Source organism: Geotrypetes seraphini, chromosome 13 (assembly GCF_902459505.1).
Source record: "Geotrypetes seraphini chromosome 13, aGeoSer1.1, whole genome shotgun sequence".
Taxonomy (NCBI): Eukaryota; Metazoa; Chordata; class Amphibia; order Gymnophiona; family Dermophiidae; genus Geotrypetes; species Geotrypetes seraphini.
Window position 1 is genome coordinate 8,749,659 of NC_047096.1, and position 15,478 is coordinate 8,765,136.

Sequence of the window (15,478 nt, forward strand, 5' to 3'; positions counted from 1 at the left end):
ACCCAAGGAGTAACAATATTCTATGCTACTGATCCAGGGCAAGCAGTGGCTTCCCCCATGTCTTTCTCAATAACAGACTATGGACTTTTCCTCCAGGAACTTGTCCAAACCTTCCTTAAAACCAGCTACGCTATCCGCTCTTACCACATCCTCTGGCAACGCGTTCGAGCTTAATTATTCTCTGAGTGAAAAAAATGTCCTCCTATTGGTTTTAAAAGTATTTCCCTGTAACTTCATCGCATGTCCCCTAGTCTTTGTAATTTTTGATGGGGTGAAAAATCGATCCTATGAGCATTGGAGCATTTACCTTGCCGGCCCGTGGTAAAACCCTCTACCTCAGTTTCTTAAAAGGAGACTTAAGATCTCTAATGTTCAAACAGATTATTCTGTCAGTAAGCGATAATCACATGTATGTTTTCAGAGAGTGTCTAAAAATATAATAGCCATTTATCTCTCTCAGATCATGCAGAATGTGACTCTTGATGAATCACGCTGACCTCTTCAAAATCATTTAAAGCAGGGGTGTCCAACCTTTTGGCTTCACTGGGCCGCATTGGTCGAAAAAAATGTTTCTGGGGCTGCACAAACTAAACTCTGCAGCAAGACAGAGGAGGGAGCCGGCAAGACGGTAAACACCAGGGGGCAGCAGAGGGAAACACTGCATCGTCCTTGACCGGGGCCGCACAAAATACTTCACTGGGCCGCATGCGGCCCTCGGGCCGCAGGTTGGACACCCCTGATTTAAAGGGAAACTCTATAACCCAGACACCCACCTTTACTAGGGAAAACCCCGGACATGTCCTTTTTTTAGAGGACTGTCTGGGTGGCCGGAGCGATTTCCAAAACCCGGCAGTTTGTCTGTGTTTTGGACGTCCTCGAGCTCGGGGCTTTGTGCACGCGTGGATGGCGATGCGATGACATCATATGGAAGCGAACATGCATGTGACATCATCGCATCGACATTCAAGCGTACGCAGAGGCCCTCCAGACCTCGGGGAAGAAAACAGGAGGTTCGTTTGGGACAGGGCTGGGGGGGCAGAATGGGGTTGGAGCTGGAGGCGGAAAGGGGTGGGTCCTCTTTTTCCCCCCACTACATTTACAAGTCCTCTCGCTCCCGTTGGGGGGGAACCCCCCCAAGTACACTGAAAACTCCCGTTTTCGCTGTTTGGGAGTTTTCAGTGTAGGCACCCCCAATAGGAGGGCGAGGACTTGTAAATGTAGTGGGAGTCCCCCCCCTCACAGCATTAATGGAAAGGCTTAAAAGCGGCAGAAGTGGTGGCGCGCATATGTCACCACAGGATCGTCGGCGTGCCAAAGTCTGGAGCTCAGGGGTTAGAGCTACAGCCTCAGCACCCTGAGGTTGTGGGTTCAAACCCACACTGCTTCTTGTGACCCTGGGCAAGTCCCTTAATCCCCACCCCCATTACCCCCGGGTACATTAGATAGATTGCGAGCCTGCAGGGACAGACAGGGAAAAATGCTTGAATACCTGAATAATTTCATGTAAATTATTCCAAGCTCCCCTGGGAGAACGGTATAGAAAAAAAATTGAATAAATCAGAGAGCTGAATGGCTTTCATCTTACCAGAACTTTGTACTCCCAAATGAGTCTCCAAAAGTCCAGCACAGTATGTGGCAGAGGGCCCTGGGTGGCAATGTACCCCCTTGGCCCATACACCCCCTGAAATAAAATGCACACCATAATACTTAGAAACAAATGGAAAGTGTTCTGAACCCCCCTCTAAAGAAACTTCCTTTCCTGGTTATTATCATGGAAATATATAGAAATAAAAGAAAACATAAAACCATGGTGATACCTTTTTTAATGGATTAACTAGAGGTAGGTCTTGTCAGGCAAATCTGATCAATTTCTTTGACTGGGTGACCAGAGAATTGGATAGAGGGAGTGCACTAGATGTAGTGTATTTAGATTTTAGCAAAGCCCTCGGGATGGGTCCAAAAAGTGACGGGATGGGCCAGAACTGGTTGACTGAAAGACGACAGAGGGTAGTGATCAATGGAGATCGCTCTGAGGAAAGGGATGTTACCAGGGGTGGGCCTCAAGGTTCTGTTCTTGGGCCTGTTCTTTTTAACATTTTTTTATAAGCGATATTGCTGAAGGGCTGTCAGGTAAGATTCACCTCTTTGCGGGTGATACCAAAATCTGCAATAGAGCAAAATACCCCAGATGATGTGAATAAAGAATGGTCTGAAATTTGGCAGCTAAAATTTAATGCTAAGAAATGCAAGGTCATGCATTTGGGCTGCAAAAACCCGAAGGAACGGTACAGTTTCGGGGGTGAAGAACTTTTGTGCACGACAGAAGAGTGGGACTTGGGTGTGATTGTGATGATCTTAAGGTGGCCAAACAGGTTGAAAAGTTGACGGCGAAAGCTAGAAGGATGCTAGGTTGCATAAGGAGAAGTATGGCCAGTAGGTAAAAAGAGGTATTGATGCCTCTGTATAAGACTCCGGTGAGACCTCATTTAGAATATTGTGTACAATTCTGGAGCACCTTCAAAAAGATATAAAAAGGATGGAGTCGGTCCAGAGGAAGGCTACTAAAATGGTGTGTGGTCTTTGTGGGGACAGACTTAAAGATCTCAATCTGTATACTTTGGAGGGAAGGCGGGAGAGGAAAGATATGATAGAGACATTTAAATACCTATTTAATATAAATATGCATGAGTCGAGTCTCTTTCATTTGAAACAAAACTGAAATGAGAGGGCATAGGATGAAGTCAAGAGGCTCCGGAGTAATCTAAGGAAATACTTTTTTTTTTACAGAAAGGGTGGAACAGTCTCCCGGAAGAGGCTGTGGAGACAGACTGTGTCTGAATTCAAGAAAGCCTGGGATAGGCACGTGGGATCTCTCGGAGAGAGAAAGAGATAATGGTTACTGCGGATGGGCAGCTCTATGACCTCACAATGCAGGTGTAAAGAGCCTTAGCCTATAGGAAGAGGAGATGCAAATGTTAAGAGCCTTAGCCAATAGGGAGAGGGGGAGATAGTGGATGCTGCGGATGGGCCATTTGGCCTTTATCTGCCGTCATGTTTCTATGATTTTTTAATGTTTTGTTTTATTTCTAGATATTACCTTTAAAAGTGGCTATCACAACATTTTACTGGTTATTGCCCAAAGACATTTTATGGGGAAAATGACATTGCCAGAGCTTTACAATTTAAGTTCCTCTACTTAGAAAACCTTTTTTCTTTGTTTTGTAAAGCTGGCTAATGTAAATCTGAGCACTTCCCTTCTCAATGCTTCTACCCGTGTTATGAGTATAAAAAAAAAGGGAGTTTTAGCTATCAACTTGTTCTCTTGTTTGTGGTAAGTATCAAACTTGTTGTTTTGGAGGTTTTTAAATCAAAACAAGATATTAAAGTGTTTTATTTATGTTTGTGATTATTTAAGGGCTTGATATTCAGCTCAAAGTGGTTTACAACATAATAACCAATAATAATAATAACTTTATTCTTGTATACCACATTACCATGGAAGTTCTATGCGGTTAACAGGTGAAGAGACTGTACATTTACAGCGAAGTTACAATTTCCTTAATGTTACATTTACATAATAGATTATACATTTTCAGTCATGTTACATTTACATTTTAGACAATGACTTTACGGTGAATTTATTTTTACAGCTGGGTTGTATATTCGGAGTAGTTACATGCGCTATAAGTTACATACATCGGTGATGCAAATGGCAGTGTTACATATGGAGGTAAAGAGTCTGGGGGTGAGTCGAGGTAAAAGGAGGAGGAAGGAGGAGGGAGGGTAGGTCAGAGGAATTTGTCAAAAAGGTAGGTTTTGATTAATTTCCTGAATGTTTGATAGGGGGGGGGGAATTGGAGATGAGAGTAGAGAGGCATTTGTTCCATTTGCCCGCTTGGAATCAAGTTTCAAGTTTCAAGTTTTATTGGATTTGATAAATCGCCTATTTTGTACTAAGCGAGCAATTTAAAAAAAAAAAATGCTGTACATAGCTTTAAAAGAGGTACATAAAAAAAACTTCAGACAGACAATACAGACAAACTGGAAAAACAATGGGAAGGGTTAAAGTAGGTTAAAGTTACATAGTGCGTTTCTCGGAGGAGAAGAAAGTGAAAATATGATAGAGGAAAAAACATTAGGATTGGGGGTTTAGAAAGTCATATTGAGAGAAATTAAGAATAAAAAGAAAAAGGGATTATTTAAAATTGCTAATGTATAAAGGAAGGGCATTCCAAGTAAGGGTAGCAATGACTGAGAATATGTCGTGACGTCTGGTTCCGATGATCTTTAGGGAAGGTACAGTAAGTATTCCTTGAGCAGTTGATCTTAATGCTCGGGACGAGCTATATGGAATTAACAGTTGATCTATAAATAAGGGTTCATGATTGAATAGAGTTTTGAAAGTTAAAAGTGATATTTTATAGGTTATTCGTTCATTAATTGGGAGCCAGTGTGAGTCTATTAAAAAAGGTGTTACGTGGTCGTATTTTTTACCATTATGAATGATTTTAACCGCAGTATTTTGTATTATTTGTAGACGTTTTTTTTCTTTTTGTGTGATGTTTAATAAGAGTGAATTACAATAGTCTAATTTGGACATGACCAAAGAGTGTATTAAGATATTCAATGATTTAGGTTCCAAAAATTTAGACATCGAGCGAATTAAACGCAAACGAAAAAAAACAGCATTTTACCACATTGTTGATATGTTCGTGGTACATGAATGCTAGAGATCGGTCGAGGAATTTTTTGTATAGGCAGCCCTTCAGGGAGGGAAAGGAGAACAGGCAGGTATTTCGCGTACGAGAGGGGCCAGCAATTTCAAGGTGCTCAGATAGGTAAATTGGTGAAGAGCCAGCTAAGGTTTCGCTTGCCTCTGCTTCAAAACCTTAGCTGGCTCTTCACCAATTTACCCTTCTGAGCACCTTGAAATTGCTGGCCCCTCTCGTACTCGAAATACCTGCCTGTTCTCCTTTCCCTCCCTGAAGGGCTGCCTATACAAAAAAATTCCTCGACCGATCTCTAGCATTCCAAGCGGGCAAATGGAACAAATGCCTCTCTACTCTCATAATACAGTAAAACCTTGGATTGCAAGTAACTTGGTTTGTAAGTGTTTTGCAAGACAAGCAAAACATTTGATTAAATTTTAACTTGATATACAAGCAATGTCTTGCAATACCAGTACATAGAGTATACACGCGTCACGTCATCACAACTGAGCCGATGGTTCTTCTCTCTCTGACGCTGCGGGAGTGTAGTGACTGTTCTAAATGGGCGAGGTCTTGTGATACGAGTACATAGAGTATACATGCGTCACGTCATCACAACTGAGCCGATGGTTCTTCTCTCTCTGACGCTGCGGGAGTGTAGTGACTGTTCTAAATGGGCGAGGTCTTGTGATACGAGTACATACAGTATACATGTGTCACGTCATCACAACTGAGCCGATGGTTCTTCTCTCTCTGACGCTGCGAGAGTGTAGTGACTGTTCTAAATGGATGAGGTCTTGCAATACAAGTACGCATAGTATTTTGTATTAAAAGTTTTGGGTTGTGGAACGAATCGTCTGAGTTTCCAGAATTTCCTATGGGGAAATTCGCTTTGATATATGAGTATTTTGGATTACAAGCATGCTTCTGGAACGAATTGTGCTCGTAAACCAAGGTTTTACTGTATTAAAAAGAATGCCAGTATTAAATAGGAATATCAAGAATAAAGGTCACCCCTCTAAAAAAATTAACAATCTGGTGCACATGAGCATTAGACTTCTCATATATGTAATTCAAAGGCTGAATATATTCAGAGACATAGGGCTCCTTTTACTACGTTGCGATTGCGGTTTTTAGCATGCGCAGGATTTTAGCGTGCACTAAACCCGTGCTACGCAGCTAGAACTAACGCCAGCTCAATGCCGGCGTTAAGGTCTAGCGCGTGCTAAAACCGCTATCGCAGCTTAGTAAAAGGAGCCCATAGAGGCAAAAACAAGGGGTATTTACGCCAAGAATGTGGCCTCACCACCCAGTCACCTCATATGCTTAAAGTGCCTTCAAACACCTTTGAGTTCTGTATTAGAGAATGACACGGTGGCGGTTTACCCGCGGCCACCGCATTTTAGCCGCGGGTCACCCGCCGAAAACGGGGAAGAAAACTAGCAGTCGCTGCGGCGACGGGGACAAGGCCATTCACCACCCGCGGGGCGGTGAATGGTCTTGTCCCCCGCAGTGAGGCATGAAGGATCGCGCGGTCCCCGCAGCTCACACCCGCCCGCCCAATCGATTCCAGTGTCCAGCCAGCTCTCTCCCCTCTCCTCACCCCAGTCCGCAGATCCTCCTCCTCGGCGACCCGCACGCTACCAGAGAGCCGCGCACACCCGCCGCTGCTCAGCCTCGATCTTCTGCTCTGACGCAACCGGAAACAGGAAGTTGCAGCAGAGCAGAAGATCGAACACTGAGCAGCCGCGCGTGTGCGGCTCCCTGGGAAAGCGCGCAGGTTGCCGAAAAAGAAAACCCACAAACCAAGGTGAGGAGAAGGGAGAGAGCCGGCCAAACACCAGGATCGACCGGGCAGGCAGGTAGTGGCCGCGGGGACCGTGCGATCGCTAGTGTTCCCGGCTCAAATTGGAAGGAGGGAGTGAAAGGAAAAAGGCTTATATGGATGCAGCGGGGACGGTGACGGGGCGGTGAATGGGATGGCAGTGGCGGTGACGGGGCGGTGAAAGGGATGGCGGTGACGGTGACGGGGCGGTGAAAGGGATGGCGGTGACGGTGATGGGGCGGTGAAGGGATCGGCGGTGACGGGGCGGTGCAGAGGATGGTGGGCCGGTGACGGGGCGGTGAAAGGGATGGCGGTGATGGTGACGGGGCGGTGAAAGGGATGGCGGTGACGGTGACGGGGCGGTGAAGGGATCGGCGGTGACGGGGCGGTGCAGAGGATGGTGGGCCGGTGACAGGGCGGTGACGGGGACAGATTTTTTCCCCGTGTCATTCTCTATTCTGTATATCACAGTGTAATCGTTTTCAAAAAGTATTCCATTAGAATGACAAGGCGCTTAGCGTTGTCAGAGGTTCCGACAGGCTGAACCTGTTTTGCTCCTGCATGAGGGAACCAAAAAGAGATTTAATCGGTTGCAAAGATGGTGTAGTCTCTGCTAGGAATTCAAAACAGATTCATAAGCACACATTTTCTTCAAGTGTTGACGCTTATGAATCTGTTTTGAATTCCGAGCATAGACTATACCATCTTTACAATCGATTAAATCTCTTTTGTGGTTCCCTGACGCAGGAGCATAGAAACATAGAAAAAAGCGGCAGAAAAGGGCTATAGCCCACCAAGTCTGCCCATTCCAAATATCCCCCCCCCCCTTGAATTTACTCCCTTAAAGATCCCACTTGAGTATCCCATTTTTTCTTAAAATCCGTCACGCTGCTGGCCGTTATCACCTGGAGTGGGAGTCTGTTCCAATGATCCACTACTCTTTCGGTGAAGAAGTACTTCCTGGAGTCGCCATGAAACTTCCCTCCCCTGATTTTCAGCCGATGCCCTCTGGTGGTCGAGGGTCCCATGAGCCAGAAGATATCATCTTCTGACTCGATGCGTCCCGTGATGTACTTATATGTTTCAATCATATCTCCCCGTTCTCTTCTTTCCTCAAGTGAGTACAGCCGCAATTTTTTTAATCTTTCTTCATACGTGAGATCCTTGAGCCCCAAGACCATCCTGGTGGCTGTTCGCTGAACCGACTCGATCCTCAGCACGTCCTTTCGGTAGTGTGGTCTCCAAAACTGAACACAGTACTCCAAGTGAGGCCTCACCATGGCTCTGTACAACGGCATCATAACGTCAGGTCTCCTGCTGACGAAACCTCTGCGGATACACCCCATCATTTGTCTTGCCCTGGAGGAAGCCTTCTCCACTTGATTGGCAACCTTCATGTCCTCGCTAATGATCACCCCTAGATCGCGGTCCTAACCAAGGTCTCACCATTTAGTACATAAGTTCTACGTGGGTTTCTCTTACCCAGGTGCATTATCTTGCATTTCTTAGCATTGAAGCCTAGCTGCCAAGTAGCTGACCATCTTTCTAACAGCAGCAGGTCGTGTGTCATATTATCAGGTAATAAGCTTTTGCCTACTATGTTGCAAAGTTTGGCGTCGTCGGCGAACAGTGATACCCTTCCTCTAAGTCCTTGCATCATATCTCTTATGAATAAGTTGAATAGAATCGGGCCCAGGACCGATCCCTGCGGCACTCCACTGATCACATCCGACGCTTCGGATGGGGTACCGTTCACCACCACCTTCTGAAGTCAAACAGGTTCAGCCTGTCGGAACCTCTGACAACGCTAAGCGTCTTCTTATTCTAATGGAACACTTTTTGAAAACGATTACACTGTGATATACAGAACTCAAAGGTGTTTGAAGGCACTTTAAGCACATGAGGTGACTGGGTGGTGAGGCCATAATCTTGGGGTAATACCCCTTGTTTTTGCCTCTATGTCTCTGAGCATATTCAGCCTTTGAATTATATATATGAGAAGTCTAACGTAGACATGAATTCCTCTTAGTACAACACATGGCTCTCAACATTCAGGATACTGGGCCATACCTTGATGAAATTTGCATTGATGTAGTCCGAATCATTGTCTGATGTTATGAGTGAGAGCTGAACTCTGCTGTGATCAACTGTGGGAAAACACAGGAGAGGATTAGGTCTCCATAAGCAAGCCACAATGTTCTGCACAAGATGTTTCAAGATCCTGAAGGGTGGAAAAAGGTTGGCACTTACTAGGAAGTTATCATGTTATGGATTAGAGAATGACACCAGGACAAATTTTTCTCCATCCCCGCGGGAACTCATTTTCCCATCCCATCTCCATGAGTTCTTTTCCTACAAACTCTATCCTTATCTGTACCAGCCTCAAACACTTTAAAATCCTAAGTAGCAACATTCTAGATTTCAGATTATGATGTCATAATGCCTCATTCCACCAATGCCTAAGCTCCGTCCTCATCTGCACCAGCCTCAAACACTTTAAAATCATAAGTAGCAACATTCTAGAGCTCAGATTGTGATGTCATAATGCCTCATTCCACCAATGCCTAAGCTCCGTCCTCATCTGCACCAGCCTCAAACACTTTAAAATCATAAGTAGCAACATTCTAGAGCTCAGATTGTGATGTCATAATGCCTCATTCCACCAATGCCTAAGCTCCGTCCTCATCTGCACCAGCCTCAAACACTTTAAAACCATAAGTGTTCGAGGCTTGTGCAGTTAAGGCAGAGCTTACAGGAATGGGGCAGAGGCAGCGACAAAACCCGCGGGGACAGGGATGGGGGAATTGAGTTTCTGCGGAGATGGGGACAAATTTGTCCCCCGTGTCATTCTCTATTATGGATACCTAGAAGGCCTTTCCCCCATAAAGCATCAGAAGTTCTTTCTCACCATAGGAACATACATGCAGCCACCTCTGATATGGATGTCCTGGCCATTTATGGGTAGCCTTTAGATCAGAGGTTCTCAACTCAGTCCCTGGGATTAGCGGTTAGGTTTTGAGAATCCCCACAATGAATATGCATGAGAGAGATCAACATAAAATGAAGGTAGTGCATGCAAATTTATCTCATGTATACTCACTATCGATATGCTAAAAACCTGACTGGCTCTGTGCGGTGGCGAAGCGAGGGTGAGAGGCACCCCTCCCCCGCCTCTCTGCTGCCCCCAACTCCACACTCTCCCTCCCCGCCCCCCTCTATCACACGCACAACGCTTCCCTTCCCCCGTGCCTCTGTAATGTTCCGTGTACAAGCAGCCACCCCCAAGCTGCCGTCGCACCAGCGTTGGCTCTTTCTCTGACGTCACTTCCTAGACGTGTGTCCAGGAAATGATGTCAGAGGAAGAGCCGACGCTGGTGTGACAGCAGCTTTGGGGTGGCCGCTCGCGTCGAGAAAGTTAAAAACGTAAGTGGCGAGTATGTGCGACATTGGGGAGGGGAGGGTGAAGAGGAGGGCGGGTGCCTGGGCCCTCCCCAAAGCGGCGCCTGAGGCGGACTGCCTCCCCCCTTACTGACTTGAAATGTGGTGACCATCCTAATGACAGATGATTTATTTGTAACTGGATGCTAATAGAAGAGTGAATAGTGAGGTTGTAAATCGACTTACAGGGTAAAATGTCCTTATATCTGTTTTTCTTCAGGTTCTCTGGCATCTCTGCTGCGGTGGTGGAGTAGGTCTTGTCAGTCTTGTATTTTGCTGAGAGCCTTTTCAGTTTCTGCAGTAAAAGAAGACAGTCTGGGCTTCATCAGGCTGAAATGCCCTGCACGTTTTACTGAAAGGTACTGTTTACACCACAAAAATTAAAAGGAAGCAGACTTTCTTTTAATCCACCTTCCCAGAACAGGATCTGCTTGCAGGGAGCATAAGAACAAAAGGTCCATCAAGCCCAGTATCCTGTTTCCAACAGGGACCAGTCACCAGATCCCAAAGAGTGGAACAGATTTTTATGCAGCTTATCCTAGGAATAAGGAGTGGATTTCCCAAGTCCATCTTAATAAGGGCTTATGGACTTTTAAGGAATGGTCAAAACTCTTTTTTTAAACCCTGCTAAGCTAACTGCTTTTACCACCTTCTCTGGCAAAGAGTTCCAGACATTAATTACACATCGAGTGAAGACATATTTTCTCCAATTTGTTTTAAATGTACTACTTAATAGCTTCATTGCTTGTCACCTAGTCCTTGTACTTTTGGAGAGCGACGAGCGTAAACAAGCGATTCACATCTACCTGTTCCACTCCACTCAGTATTTTATAAGCATCATATCTCCCTTCAGCCCTCTCTTCTCCGAGCTGAAAAGCCAGAGTCTCTTAAGCCTTTCCTCATATTAAAGGCATTCCATTCCCTCTATCATTTTCATCACCTTTCTCTGTACCTTTTCTAATTCCACTATATTTTTTTTGAGCTGTGGTGACCAGAACTGCACACAGTACAGTATTCGAGGTGTCGTCACACTGAGGAGCAATAGAAAAGCAATATAATATTCTCTTTTTCTTTTGTTTTTCCCTTCCTAATAATTCCTAACATTCCATTTGTCTTCTTAGCTGCAGCTGCACATTGAGCAGTATTTAAAAATGTATATACCGCATAAAAACTATGCGGTTTACAAAGTTACATGCATACCTATTAAAAATACTAAGCGCTTCTTTCACAAAGCTGTGCTAGAGCTTTAATGCGCAGAATTGCTAGACCTTAACACCAGCATTGAGCTGGCGTTAGTTCTAGCCGCGTAGCGCGGGTTTAGCGCGTGCTAAAATCCTGCGTGTGCTAAAAACGCTAGCACAACTTAGTAAAAGGAGCCCTAAAACACGTTTCAACAGAACAAACACAATAAAACATTAACTAACAGTATCATTAATAAAAACCTTTTACAAATTCATCCAAGATGGAAAGACAAAATCCCATGAAAAAACATTTACAGGACGGTACGGCTTCAGCAGCAAATAGCGTTATCACGTGAAGGCATTGACCAGTAATTGTGTTTTCAACATTTTCTTAAAATTCAGTCTCCCATCACAAAATCGCGGAATACCAGGCAGCGCATTCCTGGGCGGTGATTCCTAATGTGGAACCTCGCATTATGGAGCTATAATTTGGGTTCCTCTTTCCTACATGCACTTGCCAATCTTGCACTTTGCACTTGCCAATCTTGCACTTTGCACTCGCCAATCTTGCACTTTGCACTTGCCAATCTTGCACTTTGCACTTGCCAATCTTGCACTTTGCACTCGCCAATCTTGACACCCAATATCCCAGTTTTGTAAGGTCCTCTTGCAATTTTTCACAATCCTCGTGTGATTTTACAACTTTGAGTTCCTCTTGGGGAACCTCACTGTTTGCCCATCTCCATTGAGATTACTGACCATATAACCCTACTCTCTCTTTCAACAGTTCGTAATTCATAGGACATCCCGCGATTTTCTCATTTCCTCTGGAGTTGTTCATGGTACTTCGTCAAATGCCTTTTGAAAATCCAGATACGCAATATCAACCTTTATCCTCAAGTTTATTCACCCCTTCAAACAAATGTAATAGATTGGTGAAGGAAGATTTCCCTTGACTAAATCCATGTTGCCTTTGTCTCATTAATCCATGCCTATATATATGCTCAGTAATTTATTTATTTTTAAAAAATAATAGCCTCTGCCATTTCGCCCAGCAGTGACATCAGACTCACCGCTGTATAATTCTAGAACTCTTTTTTTTTTTTAATTACCATTACATTGACTACCCTCCAATCTTCTGGTACCATGCTTGATTTTAAACATAAATTATATATTATTAACAATAGATCTGGAAGTTCATTTTTCAGTTCTATCAGTACTCTGGGATGTATACCATCTGGTCCAGGTAATTTGCTACACTTCAATGGAGCAAAATAAAAAAACAGTTACAGTACATGGAAAGGAGTTTTTGATAATTCAAGTGACATTATAAAGCAGGATACTCAGACTCGATGTTAAGAGCCAGTTCCAGGCTAGAAAACTCCTGGATTTCTGAGCACCCCTTCGTGGTGCATTATGGGACATGAAGCACTGATTTCACAGGGCAGGATCAGGAACTACAAATCCCACACTGCTTTGGAATGTAAGTTCAAAACCAAGACGGGCGAAAAAGTCTCCAGCCTGGAACTGAGTAACATGGCATCACTGGATACTTCTTGCAAGACACATACAGGTTGCCCTGGGGCTTCATGGTCATCAACAGGTTGGAGGCCTGGACATAAGAGGACTCCAGGTCATCAAGGACAAACTGAGCCAGTTCTGGTTTTATTTCTATTGAAACGATGGATGTGTTTCTCTATCGCAAATCTCTTTCATGCACATTAATTGGGGATATCCTAAATACCTGACCCTGGAAGTGAATCCTACTGCTCTCAGAACTGCAAAAAAAAAAAAAAAAAATCCTCACGTTTATAATTGCAGTGTCTGACTTAACCTGAATACTTCCAGGAAACAACTTAAGGCTTTTCTGGCTCCTTTGCACAAGCGATTGGGCCTTGACAAAGACCCACCACTTCGTGTCCAGCTCTCTTTGCACAGAACACAAAGCGTACAGTTTCGATGTGATATGTCTAGTTCATTACAGGCCACCGCGTAAACCACAGCGTAGCAGGCAGGAAGTGATAAGTGGGGTACTTTCACATAGAGGGAGAAGGTAAAAATAGCAGTTTAGGGGAGAGTGTGAAAGAAGGAGATGCAAAGACACCACATTGCCCAGCTCCAGGAGAGAGATTTTGTACTTTCAGCAGCTCCATCCTGGTGCATTAAGGAACCTTCAGTTCCGATTTCCACGGCTAGAGTCAGGGACTTTGAACAGCACGCTACTTCGGGATGGAAGCTTCAAACTGGGACTGTATGAAAAGTTTCCCTCCTGGAGGTGAAGTTTATCAGTCCTCCAAATCATAATCATAGGAGCCAGCTCTGGGCTTGAGCAGAGAGAGTTGCATGGGGACAGAAATTAACTTATAAACCCCCTCTTTTACTAAGGCTGACATGTACATTATATTATATGGATGAACCCTGCTTTCAAAGCTTTCCATCCCCGTTGGCTAGGGGGGGGGGGGTCCCCGTGGGGGTCCTGTGGGCCATAGGGGGGTCCCTGTGGGAGTCCTGTGGGCCAGAGGGGGGTCCCCTTGGGAGTCCCATGGGTTAGGGGGGGATTCCCGCGGGACCCGCGGGATTCCCATGGGATCCCCGTTCCTTTGCAGACTTCTACTTGAGCACCCCGAATATTGAGCAAACTCCTTGAAAGTGTCCAGGGAGGAGTCATTTCCTTTGGGTTTAGCACCCCAATCATATTGAAAAGTTGACTCCTATGATCATAACTTCAGTCTCTTTTCTGTGAATGACACTGTCTTGTCTAACCATCATTGGGTTTAGGCTTTCTGGAAATCTGTCCAGCTGTCTAGCAGATATTGGAGCTATGTGGTCACCTGCATCCATCTCACGAGGAAGAGATCATTCCAGGTTTGGCTTTACCCCAATGCATATATGGAGTTGTAGTTTTGGATTTTCTTAGACAATAATGAGAACATTTGAAACTACAAAGCCCGGACTGGCATAGCCTGGTCCTTATGGCATGGACTCAGCTGGCCAGTGTCTGCTACAGGCACTTTCAAGTAGCCACACCTCTCCCCCCCCCAAAAAAAAAAAATGCAAACACAAGAAAATATAATTCTAGACCACATTTTAATTAGGTGTTACAAAACAGACCAGAGAAACTGAAATATTTGATGTTTTCTTAACTTGCCTACAAATCTGAACTCAATTTATAAGCAGCTGCAGTACTGGAATAGAGAATACCTCAAAAAATGTAATGCGCCATGCCAAGATCGCATCTTGAGGGTCACCACGTCTCAAAAAAGATGCAGTGGAAGAAGAAAAGGATCAAAGAAGGATGGCCAAAATGATTAAGGGGATGGAACGGCTCATATGAGGAAAGGCTGAGGTGGGATACGGCAGAGGTCTTATAAAATCCCGGACTGGAGTGGAATGGATACAAGTGAATCAATTGACTAGGGCAGGGGTGGGTAATTCCGGTCCTCGAGAGCCACAGGCAGGTCAGGTTTTCAGGATATCTGCTGTGCCTCTTCTCCCTTGAAAAGAGGAGACTGAGAGGGGACATGATTGAAACATTCAAGATACTGAAGGGAATAGACTTAGTAAATAAGGACAGGTTGTTCACCCTCTCCAAGGTAGAGAGAATGAGAGGACACTCTCTAAAGTTAAAAGGGGATAGATTCCGTACAAACGTAAGGAAGTTTTCTTCACCCAGAGAGTGGTAGAAAACTGGAACGCTCTTCCGGAGTCTGTCATAGGGGAAAACACCCTCTAGGGATTCAAGACAAAGTAGATAAAGACAGGTTGTTCACCCTCTCCAAGGTAGAGAGAACGAGAGGGCACTCTCTAAAGTTAAAAGGGGATAGATTCCGTACAAACGAAAGGAAGTTTTCTTCACCCAGAGTGTGGTAGAAAACTGGAACGCTCTTCCGGAGTCTGTCATAGGGGAAAACACCCTCTAGGGATTCAAGACAAAGTAGATAAAGACAGGTTGTTCACCCTCTCCAAGGTAGAAAGAACGAGAGGGCACTCTCTAAAGTTAAAAGGGGATAGATTCCGTACAAACGTAAGGAAGTTCTTCTTCACCCAGAGAGTGGTGGAAAACTGGAACGCTCTTCCGGAGGCTGTTATAGGGGAAAACACTCTCCAGGGATTCAAGACAAAGTTGGACAAGTTCCTGCCGAACCGGAACGTACGCAGGTAGGGCTAGTCTCAGTTAGGGCGCTGGTCTTTGACCAAGGGCCGCCGCGTGAGTGGACTGCTGGGCACGATGGACCACTGGTCTGACCCAGCAGCGGCAATTCTTATGAATATGTATGAGATGGATTTGCATGCACTGCCTCCTTGAGATGCAAATCTATCTCACG

General features: G+C 44.9%; 1 protein-coding gene across 5 annotated transcripts in view; it reads right to left on the bottom strand.

Annotated features, from left to right (window-relative positions):
• The window catches only part of PTPN22 (protein tyrosine phosphatase non-receptor type 22), a 65,780-nt gene that overhangs the window by 43,308 nt on the left and 6,994 nt on the right, over nucleotides 1-15,478 (bottom strand). For 3 of the 5 annotated variants that reach the window (XM_033918665.1, XM_033918663.1, XM_033918668.1), the window contains exons 2-4: nucleotides 10,159-10,267; nucleotides 8,605-8,681; nucleotides 1,586-1,681 (exon numbers count right to left, since the gene is read on the bottom strand). In XM_033918665.1, the coding sequence (XP_033774556.1) occupies nucleotides 1,586-1,681; nucleotides 8,605-8,681; nucleotides 10,159-10,267 (282 nt within the window). Of the gene's footprint in view, nucleotides 1-1,585; nucleotides 1,682-8,604; nucleotides 8,682-10,158; nucleotides 10,268-14,354; nucleotides 14,449-15,478 lie in introns of those variants that run through there. The other 2 variants (XM_033918666.1, XM_033918667.1) reach the window with 2 other exon arrangements.